Source organism: Crocodylus siamensis, chromosome 1 (genome assembly GCF_052110815.1).
Source record: "Crocodylus siamensis isolate JL-2025a chromosome 1, ASM5211081v1, whole genome shotgun sequence".
Taxonomy (NCBI): Eukaryota; Metazoa; Chordata; order Crocodylia; family Crocodylidae; genus Crocodylus; species Crocodylus siamensis.
The window spans coordinates 337,207,655-337,232,717 of NC_143395.1; the positions used below are offsets into that span (position 1 = coordinate 337,207,655).

The 25,063-nt window shown below is 40.7% G+C and overlaps 1 protein-coding gene across 3 annotated transcripts; it reads left to right on the plus strand.

The window, feature by feature from the left end:
- Window positions 1–9,346: 9,346 nt before the first annotated feature.
- SPRY2 (sprouty RTK signaling antagonist 2) lies at window positions 9,347–16,954 on the plus strand. 3 transcript variants are annotated; one of them, XM_090023711.1, is made up of 2 exons: window positions 9,347–10,326; window positions 14,381–16,953. In XM_090023711.1, the coding sequence occupies exon 2, from the start codon at window positions 14,432–14,434 to the stop codon at window positions 15,368–15,370; it is 939 nt and encodes a 312-aa protein (XP_089879837.1). In that variant the 5' UTR covers window positions 9,347–10,326; window positions 14,381–14,431; the 3' UTR covers window positions 15,371–16,953. The 3 variants fall into 3 exon arrangements, with proteins under 3 accessions (XP_089879837.1, XP_089879855.1, XP_089879847.1); XM_090023729.1 differs by lacking the exon at window positions 9,347–10,326 and adding an exon at window positions 10,908–11,144 and having other exon boundaries at window positions 14,381–16,954; XM_090023721.1 differs by lacking the exon at window positions 9,347–10,326 and adding an exon at window positions 12,370–12,524.
- Window positions 16,955–25,063: the final 8,109 nt, after the last annotated feature.

Consider the following 25,063-nt stretch of genomic DNA (forward strand, 5'->3'; position numbering starts at 1 on the left):
CAAAAACCATAAAGTGTCTGCAAAGGAAGTGACTTGTTCTACCATGGCTAGTTCACTAAAAGAAAAAGAAGGGGAAAAAAGACTTTTGTTTTTATTGTCACATTTTAATGTTTTAGGCAATCTGTTTCTGACATTAACCTGAATGAAGATTTAGTCTTTTCTGTCCAAAATCAAGTTTAACAAACACCCTAAAATGGAAGGTCTGTATTAATCTTCGCAGTCTATCTCCCATGACAGATAGTGGTTTCACAAATTCTATACATTGATTTTCTAGATGCATATATTCTTTGACTAGTATGCAGATATTCTTCTTCCTTCTCAAACTCAGGGCCTGATCCAGTTCACTAAGGTTAATGAACTCCCTTCAGCATCAGTGGCACTGTTATAAATGCACAGATTTATCATCGAGAGCCTTCTCTTTCTTCTGCAAAATAAAATTCAGATAAAATACAAGGAAATTAGTAGCCTATAGCATTTTATCTGGTAACCTTCCCCCCACATTGCTATAATTTAAAGGAACATTAAGTAAACATATTTGAAATAGTTTTAGTTATACTACAATTGAATACCATTGAAGAGACACTTAAAATCACGGACTTATTTTTCAGTTTCATCAAGTTTGAAGTTGGAATGTTGTATGGTGTTGGTGTTGTTTCTCTGATGGTTGTTTTGTGGTTGGGAAAGTTGTTCCTGGGGTAACTGGTTTAATAGTTGGTCTAATAAAAGATATCAGATTTCCCCAAAGAACCTTGTTTGCCTATATCCTTAGACCAACATGGTTACAACAATGGGAAAAAAAAATACCTTCTAGATCTCCAGTGGGTTTAGAACGCGCATTTGACTAACAGAACTCTGTTAGTTCCACTGCTGTTCTTGCATTTAGTTAGTTAGTTAGGCCACAATGCCTAAAGCTGCTCCATGTAGTGGGGCTCCTATACATACCAGAGCTTCTTGAGTTTCTTTGGGTATTGCAAAACTTCAGAGATTCACTGATGCTAAATACTCCAAAGAATCAAGTTGTTAGTTTCCCCTGTTGCTTACAAAAGAAACAGGATTGTTTTTAAAATAAAAAAAAAGAAAAAGAAAAGGGAAAATGTGATAGTTAAACCTCAAAAAATGGCAAAAGGAACTGTGGCCATACTGTACAGTACCTAAAACGGTTTATGGAGATTCTTTAATCAAGTGGTAGGAGTGGATCTGCCTACACTGTGTTTACATAATCAAATGCCTTGTCCTCGTCTCTCTTTAAAAAAGATACTAAATTAACTTCTCCTTCATTTTTAAGTGGTTTTATTCTATTAAACCTTGATCCTGCAATCACTGTGTATATCCTAATCCTTGAGCCCCCAGGAGTTCAATGGAATTACATATGAGGCAGTGTAGTTTCATGGAAAGAGCACAGGTAGGACCTACCATTGGCTCATGAACTCTGACTTGGTAACTGACCTGCTGGGTGACCTTGGGCACATTAATACCCACCTTCTTTGCCACAGTTTCTCCTTGTTCTTTAAAGCACCAGGGCATGTGTACACATGATGGCGCTGCAGCCAGACCCTTTTAAAAGCAGCTGGCACTGAGGCTCATGCAGTTGTGTAAAGCAAAATGCTGCTGAAAAAATGGTGACAGCGCACTTTTGAACTAAAACACATCAAAGCTGTTTTAGATCAAAAGCACACCACCACCATTTTCTGCGCTCTGATATGCCATACTGCTCCTTATACAACTGCATGTGATGCAGCATTTTTGTGTGTCCTGGCATGAAAGTGTATAAATGCCCCTAAAGATCAATGGATGCAAAGCACTATATAAGGCATTATTATAGTTGTTGTCGTTGTTGTTGTGGCATGGGGCCCATCTGTATAGATTTGGCTTCAGGAAAAGGGTCCTTACTAAACATGAATACTTCAGTTACTTAAAAAAAAAATACATTGATATTGACAAAATCTGAGGGGAGAAGCATCAGTGTTGATGCTGATCATGATGTAGTCCTCTATTACTCAAGCCCAGTGTTATCCAACCCTGCTTGAAGAAGGTGTGGATTCAAATGGATTAAAATAAGAAAAGTCATTAAAATGTTGGCAGCTACAGGAACTGATCTAACACCTTGTTCCTCATATTGCATCTCACAGTAGCAGTAACATTTGCCCCTAGCTTTTCTTCTCCTAAAATAAACAAGACCTTGCTGTAGTAATGCTTAGCATATAAACTGCAGTGGTGCCATCTACCACAGATCATCCCACCTTAAGTACTATGTTCTTAGTCCCTACAAGAAAAGAACACTGAGTTCTGAAGTTTACTATTAAGGGCCTGCCTATATGACAGGGCTCCTGCTGCAACACACAGGCTTGCCAGAAAAGCTGTGGTGGCAAAACTGCTAGTAGAGACATTAACATTCAGCAGTAGAAGGAGGTTTTCAGCCAGCTTCACTACAACATCTCCATGGATAGTAGAAGCTCTGCTGACAGAAGACCTTGTCCGTCAGCAGAGCTGTGTCCAGGTGAGGGGTTTTGCTGACATAGCTATGACGATTGTAGACTGTGATATAATTAGGCCGGCAGAATTTGGTAGTGTAGGCCAAGCCAAAGAGCAGAAGGAAAAGCTGCATAATAGTTCAAGTAACTCAGAGAAATGAGTGATTTCACCAAGGATACAAATATAGTTGAATACTTCGAAACTCTGAATGTTACAGGCCTACTAAAGCATGTCCTGAGCAAAGCAATGTGAGTACATCAAAAGGTGAACTGTCAGGTTTCCTTCCTTCTTTTTATGTCAATGTGAAGCTGATACCAGGAAATGTTCTCTCTGAAATGTTTCCCAAATATATATTGAGCTAAATCCCCAGTTAGACTAAAAGAGCACAGGATCTTTCTGTTACATCCTAAAGAAAGGCAGAAAATGCTAAGTGGAACTGAATGCCACCATTTCGTTGCTTCCTATACTTGTTTCAATGGATGCTGCAGGACTCCTTACCCCGTGGGACCACGTTCTAAGTACACAATTCAAATACTACCTTTTGATATTGTAGATCATGAAGAGGAGAAAAAAATGCTTTCTAATCCCCTGTAATAAAATCAAAGATATTTGAATGATGGATATATATATCTATATATAAGGAAGATGCAACAAACAAGCTGCAGCCATTAAAGTAAAATTATTTTAAAGCTGTCAAATGAGTATGTGTCATGCACTTTCTTCAGTGGAAGATGTGTCTAAATATCTCAGACTGCTTTGAAAATCTCAATCTAATATTTTATCAATAGGCGGAAGCCTTCAGATTACCCATTCAAAGAAGCTAGGTTACTATTGATAATCCTTGTATACATTATCTTTTTTCAGAGGCTTAAACATGAAAGACAAAGTCAATTAGAAGTTTAGGTTTCTAAAGAAATACTAGGCATTAAGAGCAGTGCTTAGCTAATCATAGTTACTACAGACCGTCTATAATCAATATCTTGATATCCGCACATTAACTCATGAGATAAGGCAGAAAACACTTACACCAAACATGCTGTACGCTACCAAACATTCTGTTGTGAGGAATTAGCCTTTGTGGATAACCATATTTAAAGAGAAAGAAATATTACATCTTTCTATCATGCATCCAAAAATGGAAATCAAATAAAAGCCTGCAACAGATTTTTTCAAGGTTTAGCTGCACCAGACATCCTTCCAAGTATTCATTAAAAGCCTGATCTTGCAGCCCTTACGTAAGTCAAAGTCCAACTGAAGTCAGTGGACTAACCAATCTAACAAACTGCAACCACATGTATATCATATACTATCACTACATTTCTCAGCAGGGAATGTACCTAAAACTTAAGCACCAAAAACATAGGACCAGATCACACCCTATATATGAGGTACCCACATGGACTTAGGCATTTAAACACAATCCTATTCTACCTGATGATGTCTGAAAAAAATGTTAATGAGAAAGGTGGGTTCCACCTTGCTGCATTTTTCTGACTTGGTAATCGGTTTTCCTGGACTCAAGCAGGGTAAAACAAGGTGACTCTTAAGTGCTTAATAGGTGGAACAGGATGTGGCCCACAACCTTCTGCTTGAGTCAAAAGGATGCTCCTTTAGCTCAGAGACTATGCAATCAATAGGGCAAGCTTCTAAGGGAGACATGATCACATACATTAGGCAAGCATATTTCAAAAAGACTACAGGATCATTTCCTTTACTGGCAAGCTGGAAAGTGCCAGCATGCTAAAGGTAAAAATATAACTTCCCAAACAGTTTTTAACCTATAAACAGCCCCAGCATTTTAGGAGTCTGTGTATATTTTTCTTTAAGAGATGCCTTAAACTTAGCATCTTTTAAACCCAACTCATTTGAAAAAAAAATAGTTCAGGGACTACATGTGCCCCTAGCAGTTTTTGCCATACTACTTCATGTTTTTCTGTTTATCAAAATATTTTCCTCGCTCCAGTCAGTGTCTCAAAGATAGAGACAAGCAAGAGGGGAAATTAAGCAATGTGTGATCCTCCAAGGTGTTACCTGTGAGAGGCATTACAAGGGGTGGGCAAGAGGTCCAGTATTAAATGTGGAACCTGTGCCACAGCAGTTGCTGAAGCCCCTGTGTAGGCAGCCTGTGCTGCAGCCCAGAGCCACTGTTGTGTCAGCAGCTGCAGCCAGGGTGCAGTGACCCTGTGTTACAGCACAGGGGTCTTTGAGTCTCTGAGTGAGGTAAGAGTTCCTTGGAAGTGCCCCAACACCAACAGAAAACATGCCCCCAGCTTAATACAACATCTCCCCTCCGCTCTGCCCTGGGAGCCAAAATAGTTATGCCACTGCCCCAAGTATATATACAGTGCACCCACACAGTATGCTGGAAAGGACTCACAGGATCCAAGTGTCACTAACCATCTCCCTCAAACTGCAAATAAATGCCTAGGAGATGCCATGTTGAACTTCCTTCGTGGAAAAGTGTCATGCTAATAAATGCATTTAGCCATCTTAGAATACATCTTGGTACCTGGTGTGATTATTTTGAAGCACTGTGCTTCCACTGATTTCAGTGGATCTATTCCAGTCAGAACCTTGTACTTTGGTGCCTAAATCTATTTAAACCAAGGGGAAGTTATGCATTGACATGCTTTCAAAAATCTGACCTAAAATGCTCAGCCATGTAAGTGCTAAAGTTTCTAACACTTGGGTCTTGATTCTGCAAAAATTCAAATACGTGAACAATTTTTTTCCCATGCAAATAAACCTATGGATTATAATTAGGCTGCTCACATGTGCAAAATTAGATAGATAGATAGATAGGTAGATAGATAGATCCTTGAAGGATTGGGTCCTCCATCTGTAAACTCAGCCAGACTAGGATGCTTGGCAAATACTTAGGCATATATTTAGTTTTGAGAATATTATAGTCCCATTGATTTTTTTCTGTTTCATTGGGGCTCCTTGCATACATTTAGCACATTATATATGATTACAGGATGGGGATATAACATGACTACTACATGACTGCCTGCTGTTACAATAGTAATAATCAATAATAACCTAACCATGCTAGAGTTTCTAACTTCAGAAGATGACCTAATGAACCATTCCCATCTCCAGTCCCTAGGCTGTTGATAGCACATCGTTGCCAAACACTGTCTTCTCCTTCCTTTCCATCTGGATTGTCATTAGTCCTGTCCTTTCTGGTTTGCTTCAGTAGACCTAGGGCTGAGCTGAACCCCCAGATCTGAACTCCTTAGACTCCAGAGCCAAAGCAGTTCTCTCTTCTCCCAAGCCTAAGGAACTGCAGAGCCAAGAAGAAACTGCACCAGGTGCATGCAGCTCAGGCCCATCTCTATGTAGTTCAGCAGAGAAACATAGGTAATCCTCCTCCTGCAGGTGTGCCCTGGTTGCAAAGAAGGCCAATAGCATACTCGGCTGCATTTGTTAGGAGGGTGACAGCAGAGCAAGGGAAGTGATTCTTCCCTTCTATTCGGCACTGAGGCCACATCTGGAGTGCTGTGTCCAGTTTTGGTCCCCTCCCCCCGCCCTTTACAAAAAAGGATGTGGACAAATTGAAGAGCCCAGCCAAGGGCAACAAAAAGAGAGGGCTGGGGCACATGACTTAAGAAGAGAGGCTGAGGGAACTGGGTTTATTTAGTCTAGAGAAGAGTGGGAGTTGACAGCAGCCTTCAATGCCCTGGAGAGGGGTTCAAAGGAGGATGGAGCCAGGCTGACAGATGACAGAACCAGGAGCAGCAGTCTCAAACTGTAGCAAGGGAAGCTGAGGGCAGATATTAGGGGGGAAAACTCTCTCGGGAGGAGGTCAGTGAAGCACTGCAGCAGGTGCCCCAGAGAGGCTGTGGACCGGGTAGAGGAAGCCTTGGCTGGGTGGTGCAGCAGAGGACGGCCCTGCTTTGAGGACCAAATGAGGTCCTTCTCTGGGGCTCTGTCCGGCACCACCGGCTCCTCAGTCTCGCACTGTCCTGCAGAGTGGGTGACACCCCACCTCCCGCCGGTTTTGGAGCCAGAGGCAGGTGCGCAGCTCCTCACAGGGCACCAAGGCGCGGCTCGACCTGCCCCCTGCCCCGGCGTCCGCACCGCCTCTGCCCGCCCCGCGCCAAGGGCGAGCTGCACCGAGGCCTCGCGGGGCGGCGCCGGGCTCCCCCTAGTGGGCCCCGCGCACGCCGCCGCCTCATTCATGCGGACGCTCAATGAAACGCGGCGAAGCGGCACCGCGCTGGGGGGGGGCGGGATCCGCAGCCTGGGCTCTGCGCGTCCTGGGGCCGGGCGAACCCGCGGGCAGAGGACGCCAGGGCCGCGGGGCAGGCACTCGGCAGCCCGCCCCGCTTCTCGACACGCTCTGGACAGGACGGGGCTAGCGAGAGAGGGCAGATGGAAGAGGAGTGCCGGGGCTCGGACTTCCACTGCTGGGTCCTCTGGTGCAGCAGTGGGCGCAGGGGCATGGAGAGATGGAGAAAGTCCGAGAGATGGATAGATAGGCAGAGATTCCTAGAGAGAGAGAGAGATATTCCTAGAGAGAGACTGAGATTCCTATAAAGATAGAAAACAAGGACCAACGGTCATAAACTCCTACAAGACCGTTTTCGGCTGGATATAAGAAAAGGTTTCTTTCGGGTCCGAGCCCCCAAGACCAGAAATGGACTCCCTCAGGAAGTGGTGCAGAAACCTACTCTGGACTTATTCAATAGACGTTTGGATGCTTGTCTTGCTGGGATCCTTGGACCCCAGCTGACTTCCTGCCCCTGGGGCAGGGAGTTGGACTTGATGATCTTGAGGTCCCTTCCAGCCCTAATGTCTATGAAATCTATGATATTTCTAGACATAGACAGACAGCTAGCTAGATACTCCGATAGATAGATATTCCTAGAGACGGGGAGATTTCTAGACATAGATAGCTAGTTAGATACTCCTATAGAGAGAAAGAGAGATTCCTAGATAGACAGACAGATAAATAACCCCTTCTCTATTCCCATCAGAATACTACTGCACCAGAGGAACAAGCAGTGGAAGTCTGAGACCCAGAATTAACATATCTATCTATATCTATTATTAGATATAGATCCCCAGAATGAATATATCTATATCATATCTATGTTTAATAGATATAAATATCTTCCTATATATACATGTTTAATAGAGATCTTTTTATATGTATGGAAAAATATTTCTTTACATATTATGAGGGATATTTATTATGAGGGTTACACCCCCCCCACACACATGTGCACACATACAAAAACACACAGATGCTCCCCTCATACTATTACCCAAGGAAAAAGTAGTGGAAGTCTGAGACTCAGAATTAATATCTTAATATAATTAAGATTTATCTATATAGCTATATGTACTCAGCTAGCTATCTTAACTATATATGGTTGTAAGACAAAAGTGGTCAATTTAACACACTTGATTCTCAGGACCAATAGTTGATCATCATATCTGTATATGGGAGGGATAAAGAGGAAGTGCCTGCAGGCCACCTAAATGTAGCACAAGATTTTTTGCTAGAAGACTGTATCATGTACAGAACCCAATTCATTGGGTATCTTCATTTCTAAGCTCCCCATGCAAGCCACCAACACTAGAAAACGTTGTGCATTTGTGTGTAAAAATATAGATGGTGTATGTATTTGTGTATTTTGGACATTGTAGCAAACTCAGTTTTTCAAAAGCACTACATTCAGCAAATGCCAAGGACAAAGTAAGAGGGGGACTGTGTTATTGCTATAACAAGGCAAAAACCCGTAAGTCAGAAGTGTGTGCGTTTGTTTTACAGTCCCCTATATTAATTTAAATAACCATTGCCAATTTATATCACATCACTCAGTAGGCAACACTAGCTCTTGATGCTCAAGTGTTGTAAATCATCCATCACCTGTCTATGACTTGGATGTCACAGCTCTTTAAACAGCTAGGCCTACATTTTCCATCCTCTTGCTGTTTTCTGTTGTTTTGTATTTTTTGGTAATTATTGCATTACAACATACCCTCATGTCAGAGAAAACTACTGAAAAAAGCAACCTAGGGGACACTTTCTTATGGGGTAGGGCATGCAGATTCAGAGCAACCAGCTGCTATGCGTTAAACTCCTGTTTGTGAGAGAAGGGTGGCAAGGTGGTGACTGGTACTAACCTGTGGATTAAAAGGGTTCTATACCATCAGGCAGGACCCCAAAAAGGATCCATGCCCACCTTCTCCAAATGATAGGTGAATGAATGGAAACAGCTGTTTTCCTACTTTTTATTTATGTGCAATAGAAATCTCTATCACGTATAAATATAAATAAGAGTGGAAATTACAGATTATATTTATCATAGAAAAGGAGTGGAAGGGGCCTCAGGGGGTCATCTACTCCAACCCCCTGCTCAGAACTGGACTACCCCCATTCTAGATCATCCCAGCCAAGGCTTTGTCTACCTAGGTCTTAAAAACCTCCCAGGCTGTAGACCCCACAGCCTCTCTGGATAGCCTGGCGAGACTAACACTTTTGAAAAACAAGTTGTAGTTGTTTCTTTAAAAACAAAACAAGAAAGCAACACCATCAAAGGGCTTCTCCTCAAGCATGCATTTCACCCAGATTGCCTGAGGATCCCAGGGACTTGTCTGACTCGGTGTGCTTCAAAAGTTATTACACAACAAAAAAATCCAACGCACACCCGTTGCTGCTGCTACTACTGCAGCCAGCAGCCCCGTAGCGATGATAGGGCCCAAAAAGCAGCAGCAATAATAGGAGTCGTAGTAATAGTAATAGTAGCGCTGCTTGCTGCAGTTGCAGAACAAGTCGCCCGCCTCCCTCTCTGGCTTACTCGGGGCTGCTGCCCTGTTGAATGCCTCCTGCGGCTCAGAGTGCTGGCAGGGCGCTGGGAGTGTGAGTGAATGTAGCCCCGCAGAGCCAATGAGCTGGGACCGGATGCGATATATCCTCTGGGACAACAACTGCTCTGTTCCTCCTCAGATCCACATGACGCCATTTACTGCTGCTTTTGCAGAGAGATCACCCTACCTCCTCCGGAAAGAAAAAGAGAGAGAGGGAGCGAGCGAGCGAGCAGAAAAGCGCCGAGCCCCTCCAGCTCAGATCTCAAATCAGCCGCCTCCTCCAACCTCCTCCAAGCACACAACAACAACCACCACCACAAATTCTCTGCGCTTCCAAAACACCCCCCTACCCCCCCGATTGCAAACCACGGAGCTGCCTGAAACACACACGCTCACAGAGGGAGCAAGAAAGCTAAAGAGAGAGAGGGGGGAGCGTGGAGCAAGCAGCTCCTCAGCAGAACGGCTACATTGCACAAGCTGCCTTTTTTTTTTTTTTTTTTTTTTTTTTTTGGAGGAGCTCAGTGGAAGAAAAGCTTTGGGATTTTATTGTAGATCCACTTGATTTTGTGCGTTGTGGCTTCCTCCCCCCCCCCTCCCGCCCTCCCTCTCCTTGATCATTTGCAACAACAACAAAAAAAGTGACTTGGTATTTGGCGATTCGGCCTCCTGCTCATTGAAGGGGGGGAAAAAAGAGGAAATTGTGCGAGAGTGATTTTTTTTTTCTCGGAGCAAAGAAAAACGCACCCCGACCTGGAGAGTTGAGTTTTGTTTTGTTTTTTTCTATATGTATCCATCTGTATTTACCTATCCATAAATATTTATAATCGATCTGGAGAGAGAGGGAAGGTGACTTTGCTCTGATCCCCCCCCCTTTTTTTCCTCTTATGATTATTCTGATAATCACTTGCAAGTTGGACTAAAGTAGTTTGGAAAAGTTTTTTTTTTTTTTTTTTGCTAGGGCTGGATTTATTTGCAAACCACAGGAAGAAGAAAATACAAGAGAGAGGGGTTTGGTGCAACGCCGCGATCACGGTGAGAGTCTGTTTTTTCTTTGCAAAACAAGTTGGTTATTTTGTTCTCCCCCCCCCTCCCCCCCATACTCCGGTTGTTTCCAAAAAAACTCGTGCAAACGTAGGTTTTCAGGCCGATGCCTCTTGCAATCCCTGCAGGTTCCCTCCCAGCCTAGCTTGCCTCCCTAGAGGGGAGCTGGGACTTTCAGATTTCTTTTTTTCCGGAGGGCTGGGAAGGGGGAGCGTGCGGATGGGGTTGGAGGTTTGTGTCGAGTTGGTTTCCCCTCGAAATGACTTGGCAGGGAGGGAGCCCCCAGCTCCGCGCCATTGGGGAGAGTTTAGGGGCGGAAATCTACACTCAGGTTGGAGCATTTGCAGGGAGAAAATGCCTGTGCATGTTGCAAAGCTTGGAAGCCGCTGGCGTGACTTTCTTTGCCTGCTGTATTCTCCCTTGCTCAGTTGCGCTTCTCCCTTGCTCAGCTGCAGCTTCTGAGAGTTGCAGACAGGGACGTCTTGTTAGAGCCTCTCTCCAGGTTTTTTGGTGGTTGTTTTTTTTTTTTAAATAAAGATTCGTTGTGGGGGGGGGATGAGGAGGGTTAGGCTTCGGGCTGTTTTGTTTGCCGTGCTTGATGGGTTTAGCAATCCCTGCTTCTATAGAAGATTTGCACCATTGTAAAGTTGCATTGGGAGATCTGTGCCATTCGGAAATGAGCTCACGCCTGATAGATATGCGGGTTTGCGTGCGTCTGTGTGTGCCATATACTTACGATTTCTCCCGCCCCATCATCCCCTTAACAAGCCTGAGTTTCTGGTGTGTCGGATTGAATCTCTTCGAGGAAGGTGAGCAAGGGGGGAGGCTCAGTGGGGTGTACGTTGGTTTGCTTTTTGTAACAGGCTCGGGAAATTGCTGGTGTTTTCAGCAAGCTGTTTCTGTGTCAGTTTGCCCCACCCTGACGGTAAAGTCCCTTTTGCCCTAATCCATAGTCTGATCACACACTCAGGCTTTAATGGGGGTTTCAAAGCACTTTCAAAAGAGAGGAGGTGGTTGGTGTGTGCGTGTGTGTGTATGTGCGCGCGTGCGGTGGAGTATGGGGGTGGGGGTGCATTGCAAAGGGGCTTTGAGACAAAACAGAAATTCATGGGCAGAGAACTTTTCCCCCCTTAGGCTTGCCTCCTTCCAGCCAACAAGGCATGGGTTTTTCCACAGCAATACAAGGCGCACTTTGCTTTTTAAACTTTCCCAAACCTACAAAAGCTGAAATCCTGCCCCCTAATCTCCCCCCACCCCCCCAGCCCAATTAGCAGTCATGGCATTTCAACTCTGCAAGTGAGTGGACTTTGGCTTTTGGAAGTGGTGAATCGTGTTATCACAAAAAAGCAAGTGTTTCTGCTGTACCATGTTCTTAGTCGGTAAGGGGGAGGTGGGGGAGGAATTGAAATCAACCGAGATCAGAGAAGAGTCCTGCTTTCCTGAAAGAATTGTAGGCAAGTTTACATTCAGAAACGAGAGTAAGTGCAGGGAGTTTGCATCTTGTCCTGTAAAGGGGCTATATGAAGCTAGACAGCAAGCTCCCAGTGCAATAAAATTCAAGAGCTGTTTGTTATGCTAAAAATCTTGTGATCACTACTTTGCAATTCATAGTCTGAGGATTTGGCTGAAATGGACACAAGTGACTCAAAATAGATAAAGTAGTAGGAGCATTGGCAAGGCTTCCTGCAGCTGAGTTCCTGGAGTATAAACTGGTACTTAGGATAGCTTATCTGAAGGAGAAACCTGCATTTTTTCTGAACTGTCTTGGAGATGTTCCCTCCAATGAGAAGTTATGTAGGAGGCTTTACATAACCCAAGTGGATGAGCCTCCTTCAAACATCTCTTGGGGGAGGGGAAGGGCAAAACAGTTAAAAGGAGAAATTGGCTTGACTTTCCTGATAAGGCAGCTTCTGCAGCCTCCTCCCACCTCCATCCCAAAGGATGTCTCCTGTTTATCTCCAGGTTGTCTGCATTTGTGAAGCTGTTGGTTCCATTTGCAGTATCAGTCAGTCCTGAGAGAATGAAGGGATTGCTGTGTCCCACCTGCTGAGCATGTTGTTCTGGACAAAGATGAAGCCTATAAAAGGAAAGGAAGAAAAGAGCAGTATCTTCTTCTGCAGCTTTCACCTTGTTGTTTGAAGGAGTTCAGTTTTCAAGACCCCTGTCTTTCTAAGGACCTGCAAGTCCGGGTCAGTTATACTTTTAGATGGGATTATCATTTCTTGGGATGCAGTATTTGATTAAAAGTCTCTCTTTGCTCTTGGAAGTTAGCTTAAGCCTCACTGGAGGAGAGGAACAAGAACATATGTTGTTGTAAAGCTCTTCTGAAGTAGGAAAGAATTCAGCTTTTCTTTTTTGCCCTTAAATAGGTTCTAATAAGGGCATGTCTATTCTGGATTTTGTATTTAAACTTTTTTCTCCACAAGAGGCTTAATTTGAAATAAACAGGCAGGGGTGTAAGACAAGTTTGTTAAGATTGTTTTCACTCTCAGCTCTGTGATTTGATAATATGCATGGGTGAAAACATGACTGAACAAACAATTAATACATATAATATTTGCTGTTAAAACCCTATTTGTTCTTCTTGTGAAAGGGACCAATTGTGAAGATTTTAAAATCTTGTTTTGCCTTGAAAAATAACTAGGAGTTAAGATAATATTCTTTCCTTTTCCTACCAGGAGAAAGACCAGCTATTGAGGCATTTACTGTAAAAGTTCTTGTTCTATGGTATTTAACATTTATGTTGTATGGTATTACTTAATGTTAATGTTACTTTGTACACATCCATTACTATGCTGCTCTTTCTGTGTAGTCTGAAAGAAGGAAGGTACATATTTGGATTTGATTTTAAAATATTATTTTGAATCCTTATGTGGCTAACACACTTTGTCTACTTTAAGATGCATTAGAGGACAGTTATTTAAGATCAAGGCTTAACATGATTATTGGTATGGTGCATTTTAAATTTGTGTTATTGGTCTTGCATTAATTTAATTTTATGGGATTTCCATACTTATGGCTATCTCCATTTTTAATAACTTGTATTGTTGGGAGTGTTTTAAAAAATGTCCTTAAATATTATTCTTGGATTCTAGTCTTTCACAGATTGGATTCTCCATGTTTCTGCCCCACAAGTCACTGTCTTTTCTGGTGATGTCCACAATTTGAATTGCAATCTATATGCGTTTTGAAATGTAAAGCCAATTCTGTGGTGGTATTTAGTTAGAAACATTTTGCCATATTGTGTTTCTCTTACTGATTCTTAAAATAACAATTGCTGTAGAGTACATAGGCATGACACAATAAAATATTGTAGTGATAGATGCTTTACTTATGCTGTTGAAGTGGCAGTACTAGCTCAGTTAAGGGCTAACCTCAAGCATTTTATTCCTTTTTATTATTTTTCTTGGGACCATTAGCATTAAACTTAAAATTTCCTATTTACATCATGTACAATATAACATGTAAAGAGCCTACCAAGATATTATCCAATTTTAAATCAAGTTGAAGAATCAGGTCTGTCATCAACAGGTCATGCTATACTTGTCAAAATGCTTGTAGCCTTTTTTTGTATAAAATATATGCTTAGTTGTGTCACATGAAAGAGGAAGAGTTGCTTTAGGTGGCAAAATGTTAAGCATGTTAAAATCCATAGTTTAGTTAGAGCATGGCTGGGAGGTCTCAGCAGCAAGTTTAAATGCCCATCTTTCGTGAAACCGCAGGTTTAAATCCTGCCTGAGCCATCAAAGTCCTCTACTTACATTTTGTCACTTACTTATGGATGTTGGTTTCCCATTAAAAAAGAAGAGCTTTGTGGGTATGTAGAAAATCTGTTAGTGCTTTTTAATAAGAGTAAAAATGACCTTGGCCAAAAACTAGCAAAGCACAATGTATTTGGCTGGCTGGCTCCTGTACTCCACCCAAGATGCAGCTCCATTTTGATGGTGATGGGTGTGTTTAATTTGTGAAATGCTCTGGGACCTTTCAGGATAAAACATGTATGTAAAATGTCTTGCAATAGTGAATCCTTTCTTTGTTGCTGCAGGATTTCAGATGTGTTCTAAGCCTGCTGGAGTGATCACTCTTCAGGGTACTGATGGAGACAAGAGCTCAGAATGGCAGTGGGTCGCAGTCCTTGCTACAGGTTCGTCGTGACAGTGGGAGGCAGCATGGAGAATCTGACGTGAGAGATGTTGTGACGCAACAGGTTCATGTGTTGTCTTTGGACCAGATCAGGGCCATCCGCAATACAAATGAGTACACAGAGGGACCTACAGTGGCTCCAAGACTGGGTGTTAAACCTTCCCCTCGTCCAGCTGCCCAGCAGAAAAATGAAAGACTGCATGGCTTGTCTGAGCATCGTCATTTTAGGATCCAGCATCTGCAGATACACACTTCTCCTCGGGCACCTCTGTCCCGTTCCATTAGCACAGTCAGCACAGGTTCACGGAGCAGTACAAGGACAAGTACAAGCAGTATCTCATCTGAACACAGACTTTTAGGATCATCTTCTGGGCCTGTTGCTGATGGGATAATTCGGGTGCAGCCCAAATCTGAGCTCAAGTCAAGTGAGCTGAAGCCTCTGAGCAAAGAAAACCTGGGCATGCATACCTATAGGTGTGAGGACTGTGGGAAATGTAAGTGTAAGGAGTGCACTTATCCAAGGACCCTCCCATCATGTTGGATCTGTGACAAGCAATGTCTTTGCTCAGCCCAGAATGTGGTTGATTATGGGACTTGTGTTTGCTGCGTGAAGGGCCTCTTCTATCACTGTTCTAATGATGATGAGGACAACTGTGCTGACAACCCGTGCTCTTGCAGTCAGTCACATTGCTGCACTAGGTGGTCTGCCATGGGTGTTGTGTCTCTATTTTTGCCTTGCTTGTGGTGTTACCTACCAGCCAAGGGTTGCCTTAAATTGTGCCAGGGGTGTTATGACCGGGTAAATAGGCCTGGATGCCGCTGTAAGCACTCAAACACCGTTTGCTGCAAAGTTCCAAATATCCCCCCTAGGAACTTTGAAAAGTCAACATAGCATCACTAATCAGGAGTACTAAAGTAATAAGAATTATTTTAACATACATATGCAACCAACTAAACAGCTGTAATTTTGGCACTGTAGTAGGAGGGTTGGGGATATACTTTGTTGTTTGCGGTGAAAATGCTTTTCTATGTGTGCCATCTTAACTGATATGCTTGTTAGAACCCATCTAATGGAGCTCAAAAATGGGATACAGTACTTTGTGATCCACATATTGCATAAGCTAAAGTAACATAGACACTCCTAGGCAACTCTGTCATTTGTGAATAGTACTTGCAAGATTTGTAAATTAGTTAATGACTCCTTTTTTCATTTTTTCTGCCAGAGATAATGTTCTATATTTTTGTATATACGATAATATTTTCAACTGTGAAAAACAAGTGGTGTCATAGAACATGACGCGGTCACAAGATATACTAATATGTTGTACATTCGGAAGAATGTGAATCAATCAGTATGTTTTTAGATTGTATTTTGCCTTACGGAAACCCTCTATTACAAGACTCTGATTTCCCTTTGGACTTCATGTATATTGTACAGTTACAGTAAAATTCAGCCTTTATTTTCTAATTTTTTCAACATATTGTTTAGTGTAAAGAATATTTATTTGAAGTTTTATTATTTTATAAAAAAAGAAATATTTATTTTAAGAGGCATCTTACAAATTTCATCCCTTTTATGAGAACGTCATAGTTGCTGCAAATAAGGGGTGACAGATGCATATGTTCACTATAAAATAGAAAAATATATTAACGTTTGAAATTAAACTGGGCTGCTTGTCATTTTTTCCCCATTATCTTTATTACTTGTAATTGGAAAATGAGGTTTTTTTCTGTTTTAATAAGTTTCAAAGAAATGTGTCCATAGTATGGCTAAGACATCAAGATGATTTGAGAACTTAAGGCAAAAGGAAAAATTAAATGTATTTTTAGTATTTCAGTTGAATACGAGACAGATTCCTTGCCCTTGCAGTAATTGTGTGAACGGCTGCTCTTGTAGCACAAGGGGAAAATGAACATATAGAAATGCATTAATTCATTCCAGACTAAGTATAATATGCAATGAAAGCTGACCTAATCTAGTAAGTGATGAGCTTTTATATTTTAAATAGGAAATCAGTCATGAGAATATTAAATTTATACAGCTTGAATACTCGGGGGAAAAAAATGGACAACTAATATCATCAGGACAGGGAGTTAGCAGGATTATTTCTTAAAAACAGAGGAATATGCTACAGAGTGACAGATCTGACTGTAGTCCAGCCTTACGTCAAATGTTTGCCTCACTTGTAAGAAAAAAGTTGCTTACTTGATTTGTCATTTGTGGCAGTTACCTTCCACTGAGGTCAAAATCCTTTCACTGCCAAGTTTCCCACCGGAAGTCTAGAGAATGATTTACCTTTCTTTATTAACAAACCATCATTTCCTGTTCTGAGCATGTCTCTCTAGGTCTAAAGGCCTTAGTGCTGATTTTGTGTATTTTTATGTTGGCATTTAAGAAATCACACAGCCTTCTAAATCCTATCCAACAAACTTAAGGTTATAACTAATAAATTAAGAACTCGATTCATTAGACGTTCAAGCTTGGGGTTGCTGATTATTATGGCCTTTTGCGCATTCGTTTCAATTTTATTGTTCAGACAATTTGGATGTTTTACATAAATATGCTGTGCTGAAAAATCTTATTTTCTTTGGTTATCAATCATCAACTGAAATTAAAAGGTGCAAGCCGTAACTAGTTTGGAAATGAAAAATAGTTGATACACAAGCCTTCCTTTTTTTTTTTTCCTTCCTCCCTGGTGTAGAAAAATCAAGCCAGATTTTTTTTTCCTCTCTCTGCACCAATTGGCTGTCTGCTGGGGTGTATAAAAAGTCAGTAACTCATCTTTGCATATTGAAGTGGAATTTATTAGCAGAGTTTGGTCTATTCCAACAGTATACAAGTTCTGTTGCTACTGGTATTTTGTTTTTGAAAGTAATACAGTTTTTCTCTTGTTGGTCAATAGCTTTTATTTAGACACTGTGCATTCGACATGGAAGGAGTTAATTACTCTCTAAGTATTCCTTTCTGTTGCATCTAGTTTTTTAAATGAGGCAAAACTGGCATGTATAGGCCTTGTATCTTGATTACAAATAACCAATGAAATATGCAAATAGCCAGTTTATTTGAGGACTCATTGCCTCAGATGACATGCTTGTATATAAAAATGCAACTATTTAGGCATCAATAACCTAAATTTGTTACCTTGTAAAAATGAACTTAATAATGTGGATATTGAACTCCGAGTCCTTGGTGCCTTACCTTAAAAAAAAACGTATATTTGAACATATCCTAACATTAACAAATTGCAGTTTGACAACGTTGTATGTTACTTTAAGTGCACGGATGCAAAAAGACCCCAAAACCCCCAAATCCTATTTTTATATTATATATTGTACAGACTAGCTATTATTTTCACTGGTGCTTAGTTTTTCCCTATTCCCCCCAGATCTTTGCTCTTACTGAATCCATGTAAGAAAGATTATCATCAACTCTATTATTAATTAAAGATAACTGGTCAAGGCCTTCCTTCAGTTAAACACATTACTTGCCTTTTAGGCCATACTAGGATTTTGTGATGCTACTTGTTCTTAATTAACATATGCCACTTAATGGGGTGAAGTTGTCTAGGCTTTATATTGAACATAAGCTTTTCTTAAATGCGTTAGTTAGCACATGCCAGCTAATGAGTTTATTTAAAACTCTTAAAAACTGAAATCCTAGTTTAGACGAGATTAACCAGTCTAGGCAAAGCCAATATTGGCTTCAGATATGCCTCTGCTTTAATGAGGGTTGAGCAGTTTTCTGTTGAACTGAGCTAACCCAATTGAAAAATGCACATCTTTTCCATATTAAGAAAGACATGAAGAACAGAATTTATTCAATGAAGAGTCCTCTCCTGGCAATTTTAAACATTTCTCTATGGAAGAGAAAAACACTTCCCTCTTAGCTCAGTCTGTTATTTTAATGTTTCATAGTTCTGATCTTGCATCCCCTAGTCAGTCTGCTCTGTGACTTCAGTGTGTATTTTGCCTTAGGTAGGGACTTGGAGAATCAGGCTGACAGTTAATATACCGGTGATGAAATACGATTTTAAACAAATGCAGGCTTGCAATTTCTCTTCATATTAGGTGTGAAAGTTGCAGATAGGAACTATACAAGAACACCTCAATATAGCTAAGTGGATAACCCAATTAACAACATCAAAAACTTAATTGGTTTTTGTTATTCTTTAGTGGTTTAAGGCATTTTTTCCCCCTGAAGGTAATGATCAAAGCGGCATGAGGGAACTGAGTTGTGTTAGGCAGGTAAAGTATTATACTGAACATGAAAATAAAATGCATTTTGTGTCATAGAAAGTCGTTGCCCCTCAAGTGAATGATGAATGTATTCATTCAACTAATGCAAAGTTTAAAAGTCCACAGTTCTTTTGATAATTTGTAATTGGAAAGCAGTAATAGTTGTGTGTTCATATTCATTTTATATTTTCTTTTTTTTTGTTTCCTTTTAAAAATACCTACTTGTGCCACATGAAAGTTGCTTGATACTTGGACATAGCAAGACTGATTAGTTAATGCAATGTGCATTGTAATCATCATTCTTGAACACTGAAATATAAAAAGATTTGCCTTAATAGGAAATCAAGTTTTTAAACTTGCACATGTAAATAGTGCTTTCTTAATTAGCCCATATGGCTTAGAATGGGCTTTCCTGTTACATAGTCACTTGTTATATTACTTTCAGGTATTAGCTACTGACGGATATAATTATGGTCCGTCTTGTATTAGGTATGTTTAAATGGGGCAGGTACTGATTTCTTGCAGTGACTGATTTCTCAGTCACAGGAGCACAGAGGTCTGCAAACAAATTTGGCTGAACATGAGGGTCCACTTGATTGAGTAGTGTCTGTTTTGAATAGCAGTTGAGTAGCATTTCTTCCTTAAAATGTCAGCAGCATATTGGCTAACCCTAAATAAATAGCAGGCTGGGGTGACAGGAGCACTAAGGGAGCCAAAAGCATAACAAAGTTATACTATGTCTATCCTCTCCTAACTAATAAAGTACTGAGTTCTGGTCCTTTGTTTTTTTTTAATGCAAAACAAGCAGAAAAGAACCTTTTTTTAGAAAAATTGAAGTTGTCAAAAACTGATTGGAAACAGGAAAATTAGAAATCCAAATAAAGCTGTCTTATTGGAAGCAGAAGGATTCTTTACTGAAATTTGGTATGTACATGCATATAACGTTTCATCTGTCTCTCTATACTGTAGTGTCAACTGTTTTCTTTCTCTGCAAGGCTTTTGCTAACTGAGGAGACCCCTATGAATTTTCTTTTATTTATTTTACTTAACTACATACTTCTTCATGCTTGTACCTGTTTCTTCTTTGCATATATAAAGGATTTTTCGCTGCTGTTAGTGGAGGAGATGAAAGAAGAGTATGAAATGTGCTTTTCTCATGTGCATGCTCGATCTTAGACAGTTTTATGATGAGGTGAAGGAAAATGATTACCATGTCATACTTGTACTGTGTTTTTTAAGAGATTTCAAATGTTTTACACGTGTGTTTGATCCCAAACCCAAAGGTTCTTGGACACTGGTTACTTTCATTTATTGGACACAGTTTAGATTATGGGAAAATGAAATTACAGTTTAACAAGGCTTGTTTTTTTATGAATATGAAATATTTCCAAACAACACCCCCCTCATCAAATAAGACATTTTTTATTGACTGGTGCAGCATTTCTAGATTGTGCCAGGTTCCACTGCTACAATTCTAGCGCTAATTGTGCCTCTTCTGTCCTACCAATTGCTTCTACCCTGGGGGTGTTTAAGAGGAGGTTAGATGAACATCTTGCTGGGGTCGTTTGACCCCAGTATTCTTTCCTGCCATGGCAGGGGGTTGGATTAGATGATCTGCTCAGGTCCCTTCCAACCCTAGAAGCTATGAAATACATAGCTTGGAAGCTTACCTGTGAACACAAGGGAACAAAGAATTTGCTTGAAGTAGGATTCTTTTGTTCTGTATCTAGAGAAGGGCACCAAGAGTCTTTTGGACTGGCCTGTCTGCCTGTTCATACCATACCTGTCTGCAGTGGGTCCAACTACTGAATATATTTAGCCAGGGAAATGGTGGCTGAAAAGTTCAAACGTTGAAGGTTATGTTTAGAATAAGTTGGAATGACCAGCATCTGTCGAGCCATTCCACGTACATGATACGTCACAAGTGAGTTTTCCAGCAAGACTGGATGTTTGCAAAGCCAAAGTTTTAACTTTGAGTGATAGTTTCAGCCTACATAAAAAGGTAGGTCGAAATAGGTCACTTGCATCTGTTGTACATGTGTTATGAAGCAATATGTCTCGCTAAAACCTTTTTTCCAACACTTTGTGGCCGGAATTTGGGTGAAGCATGTGAATTGACCCTATTGTGTAGTAGTGAATGTGGGTGTTAGAGAAAGAGTAGAACATCCATTGCCATTTTACTAGATATCTCACTCTAAAGATAATTCAGCTGTTGAAGTTCAGTTGCTAAGAAGTGAAATATTTGGGAACAAGACAATTCCACTATGCTTCAACAGAAATGAAACTAAATAACAGCAATCTTTGACATAAAGCATGCTTCAAAATGTTAGGTACATTTCAAGTATTTTAAGTTGTTACACTTAATAACAATCCATATTTGAAATTAGAGACCTAATACAGTTTTTAAAGCTGAAAATAGTTTGGTACCATAATGCTTCTCAGCTTTGGGTTTTGTTTCTTTTCTTTCTTTTCTTTTTTTTTGTTTTTTTTTTTGTCTCTTCTATCCTGGTTTTTCTGTCAGCTACCCAGACAAACTGTCCAATGCACCAACATAAATAAAGTAGAAAAATGGCAAAACTCTTCCTCTTTATCTTCTCTTTGTTGTTTATAACAATAGAAGATATTTTTAGATAAGCAGTATGTGGGTTTTATTGATTTTTTTTTTTTTAATTCTAGACAAGTGATTATTCATATAAAAATCTGCCATATTTTTTCTGATTGTTTTAACAAATCAAGTAGCCTACTTTGATAATGAGTAGTGAGTCTTGTGAACTGATATGACTTCTAGTGCTGTCAACAGGAGACTAAAACAGAAGAGCCAATTTTGCCATCATTATAAAATAGAAGATGCTTAAATTGTGTCAAAGAGGAGATAAGAGAGATGTTTGTCACTATCAATACGTTTGATAAATGACACTCCTTCCCTGAAGGGAACCAGATACTTTTTGAGTTTGCTATAGTCCTCCAAGGGACATGACTATTTTCTTCTGCCTCATCCCCCGGCCCAAACATAGGGTTATAGTTTTAAACAGGTAGGTTCTCTGACATTTCTGTAGGTTGCCAGTGTGTTTTTGGAGACCATGTTCTCCACATTGCCTATGAGCCTCAAAACTGACTTCTTTACCCCTGACTTCTGGGTGGGAGAGAGAGAGCCTCTACAGCTGGCTCAGCATTAACTGACCCTATGCCATACAGCAGTCAGAAATTGAAACGGCTTCCATGAAGAAAGGGGACCCAGCCACAGACTTTATCCCCAAAAAGACTGGACCTAAGAACTTGACACAATATAACGTGTTTCAGTTTGAATTTAAAAAAAATAAATACAACTGACACAGTATAAGCTGTCACTAACTTTACAAATCTTTGTTTATAGCTCCAAGTGCAGAATAACCAACTAAAATCATACAGGTAAAACCACGGTTATCAAGATCAGATCAAAGTGGATGTTAGGGTTTTGTTTTGGTTTGTTTTGTTTTACAGCATTCTCCCTCTCCCCCAATGTCTGATGATGTCATAAAATCTGAGTTTACTATTTTTGATCTTTATTTATTTATCTTTAGTGATCTATATTTATTTATAAGCTTCATGAGTGACTTTTTAATGAAAAAATGATGCTGTTCATTTATGTTAAAAAGTTACATTTTCCTTGAACATAATCATAAAAGTTATTTCCTTAGATGATAATTCTTAAAATTTGACCTTTCCACATAGAGATCTGAAAAGGGTCGTTTTTTTTCCCTTCACATCTGCATGTTCTAGACCTAGTCATAGATTAGATTACTTGTGGAACCTTTAGATTTCTACCTGATTTTGAAGGTTTCCACTGAGAGAGGCCAATACACTTGAGCTTTGTACCCAAGAGAACAGTAAAGCCTTGATACCAGATGTTCAGAGTATACAAATAAAAAAAATTTAAAAAGAGAAAACAGATGCATTATGGAACAGGAGGTTAACTGGAGGGGAAAAGATTGTCATAATCCACCCACTCGCTAATGTTTCTTTTCCAGAACAATGAGAAATGTAATTAATTAAATTTAAGAAAAATATCAAATTAGGCACATTAAACAAAACAGTTGATGTGTAGACAGGCTTCCTGTTCAGTCCATCCAATTTAAGAGTGTTTATGTGATTACCATGACACATTTGTTAGGGTCATGGTAATCTAGCCAATGTGCTGACATTAGCTATTTTAAATGAAGGCAATAAGTGAAAATTTTGGCTCTATTAAGTCAATAGCAAAACTAGTTACTTCATTGGGACTGGGATTTTACCCCCTATCTACATACACTTGCACTGATTTAATGGAAATATGAACAGGATATACTGGAGGAAAACTCTGAGGGAAGTGGAAATTGTAACAACATGATGCAACCCTTTAAATTGAAGTAAATTGCTCTAATCTGGGATATTTTACTCAAATTCCAACCCAGGGCCCACAGTTAATTTCTTCCAGGAAGCAGGTTTTTGGGCATATTGCTTCAAGACCATCTTCCGATTTTTGCCTCAAAGGATCCAGGGCAACCCTGAATATAGTGGTGGCTACAGTCATGTAAGCCAAAGTAAACTGCAGTAAACCACACTCAAACTTGGAAAAAAAAAGTCTACATGCACATGCTTACATTGCTTTACCAAGGTCTAAGCTATTTTTTAAAAGGGAAATAAAATACCTTCACAGCTGCATTTGTCTTCTTGTGTTTCAGAGAGAAATGAGAAGGAAAAGAGAACTGCTTCAAAGTACCAGGTTTTGCTAAAATTAACAGCATTGTGTAACATTCAAAGAACAATTTGAGGTGAGGAAAAACTTCTGCTTCCTCCATGGTTTATAAAAGTTCTCTCAAGTTTGGTTTATCCACCCAGTAAATAAAACACTCTTGGATGTTGAAATGGATTTCAGTGTGAAATAAATATGAAATTGAAGATACTCCTTTTTCTTACTATATGTTATGTATTTATATACAGAGGCTCCCGGCATAGGTGGATCCAGGATTTTGTAAGGGGAGGTATAGGAACAGCAAGCAGTGCTGGAGGCATGGGTACACTCTTGTCCCTAGCTCTCTCCCCTCCCCACTACAGTGGGCAGACCACACCATGGGAGCAGCAACCAGAGACTTAAATACCCTAATCAGGTAAGAATCCTCCCCAAACTCCCAGCACCTTTCTCACATTCTCCCCTTTCTCTCCCATTGCTGCCTCTGTCCCCACCTGACTTGGTGGTGGAGGGAACTCTAGAGCTTCTCTTGTCCTGCGATAGTTGGACTCTGCCCAGGATGGCAACAGAAGTGGGTTCTCCTTTAGAGCCTGCTTCCAGGCTGGCAGGGAACACCCTGGGGGGGGATTGGGCAGAAGGAAAGAAGCTGCATGCTGCTGCCACAGCTGCTGTCCTGGGCTGAGCCTAGCTCATGTGCAGCCTGGCTGAACCTGAGCAGGAATAATTCTGCAGCTCTAGTCTGCTGGGTCAGCTTTGGACAGCAGCAGTGGCAGGACAGGGAGAAGAAAATGGGATGGGAGGGGACATGTCATTGAGCATGGAGGGGAAAGGAGAGAGGTAATTCTTATCTGATTTGGGGACCTAAAAAAACTGATCTACAAGGGTGATATGAATTGAATTTGTCTTTTGCTGGTGGGTTGTTGCAAGCATAAAAAGAACACAAAAAAAGTGCTCTACTTTTAACTTGGTGCATTCCTGTGTCAAGCCCTACAAAAGCCCAAAAGAGGCAGTGCATTACTTCAACCCAGCTCTGCAGCATCTGTAAAGATCAGGTGCGTTAGTGGGGCTTTTTTGGTGCTTTCATCTAATAACTGATTGAATGACATTGCTACTGCCCCTCCTTTGCACCTTCCCCTGGCTCCAATCCATCCTGTCAGGTAAATATAGTCCCTGTCCCAAAAACTGTAAAACCTAATTTCAAAGAATAATCTGCGAATCAGTGAATGGTAGGAAAGAAGGTCAGAGCTACTGAAAATATGTAGGGACTTACTGAAATTGCAATTGGAGAGATTTCACAGAAATTGCAAAATCTATCATCTCTGTGAAATCTATGGGGAAAAAAACCGTACTAAAAATAAATTACTGGCTCCCCAGTGGAACCAGGAGTCCTCCCATCCATGCAGCCCAGCACAAAAAGGTGCTGCCAGCATGAAGGTAAGCAGGTAAGATGACTCCTAATTAGCATGCTCCAGCAGACTTGATTAATCTGCTAATTAGCATGTGTGGGAGCAGGCTTCAGTCACATGTGTAAGTGCCTAAGAGCCCAAGGACCCTATTTTCCTAAGGGCTGTATAAACATAGAACGAGTCTATACCTGCATTAAAATGAATTGTTGGCAACATAGTCCAGACATACTATGCA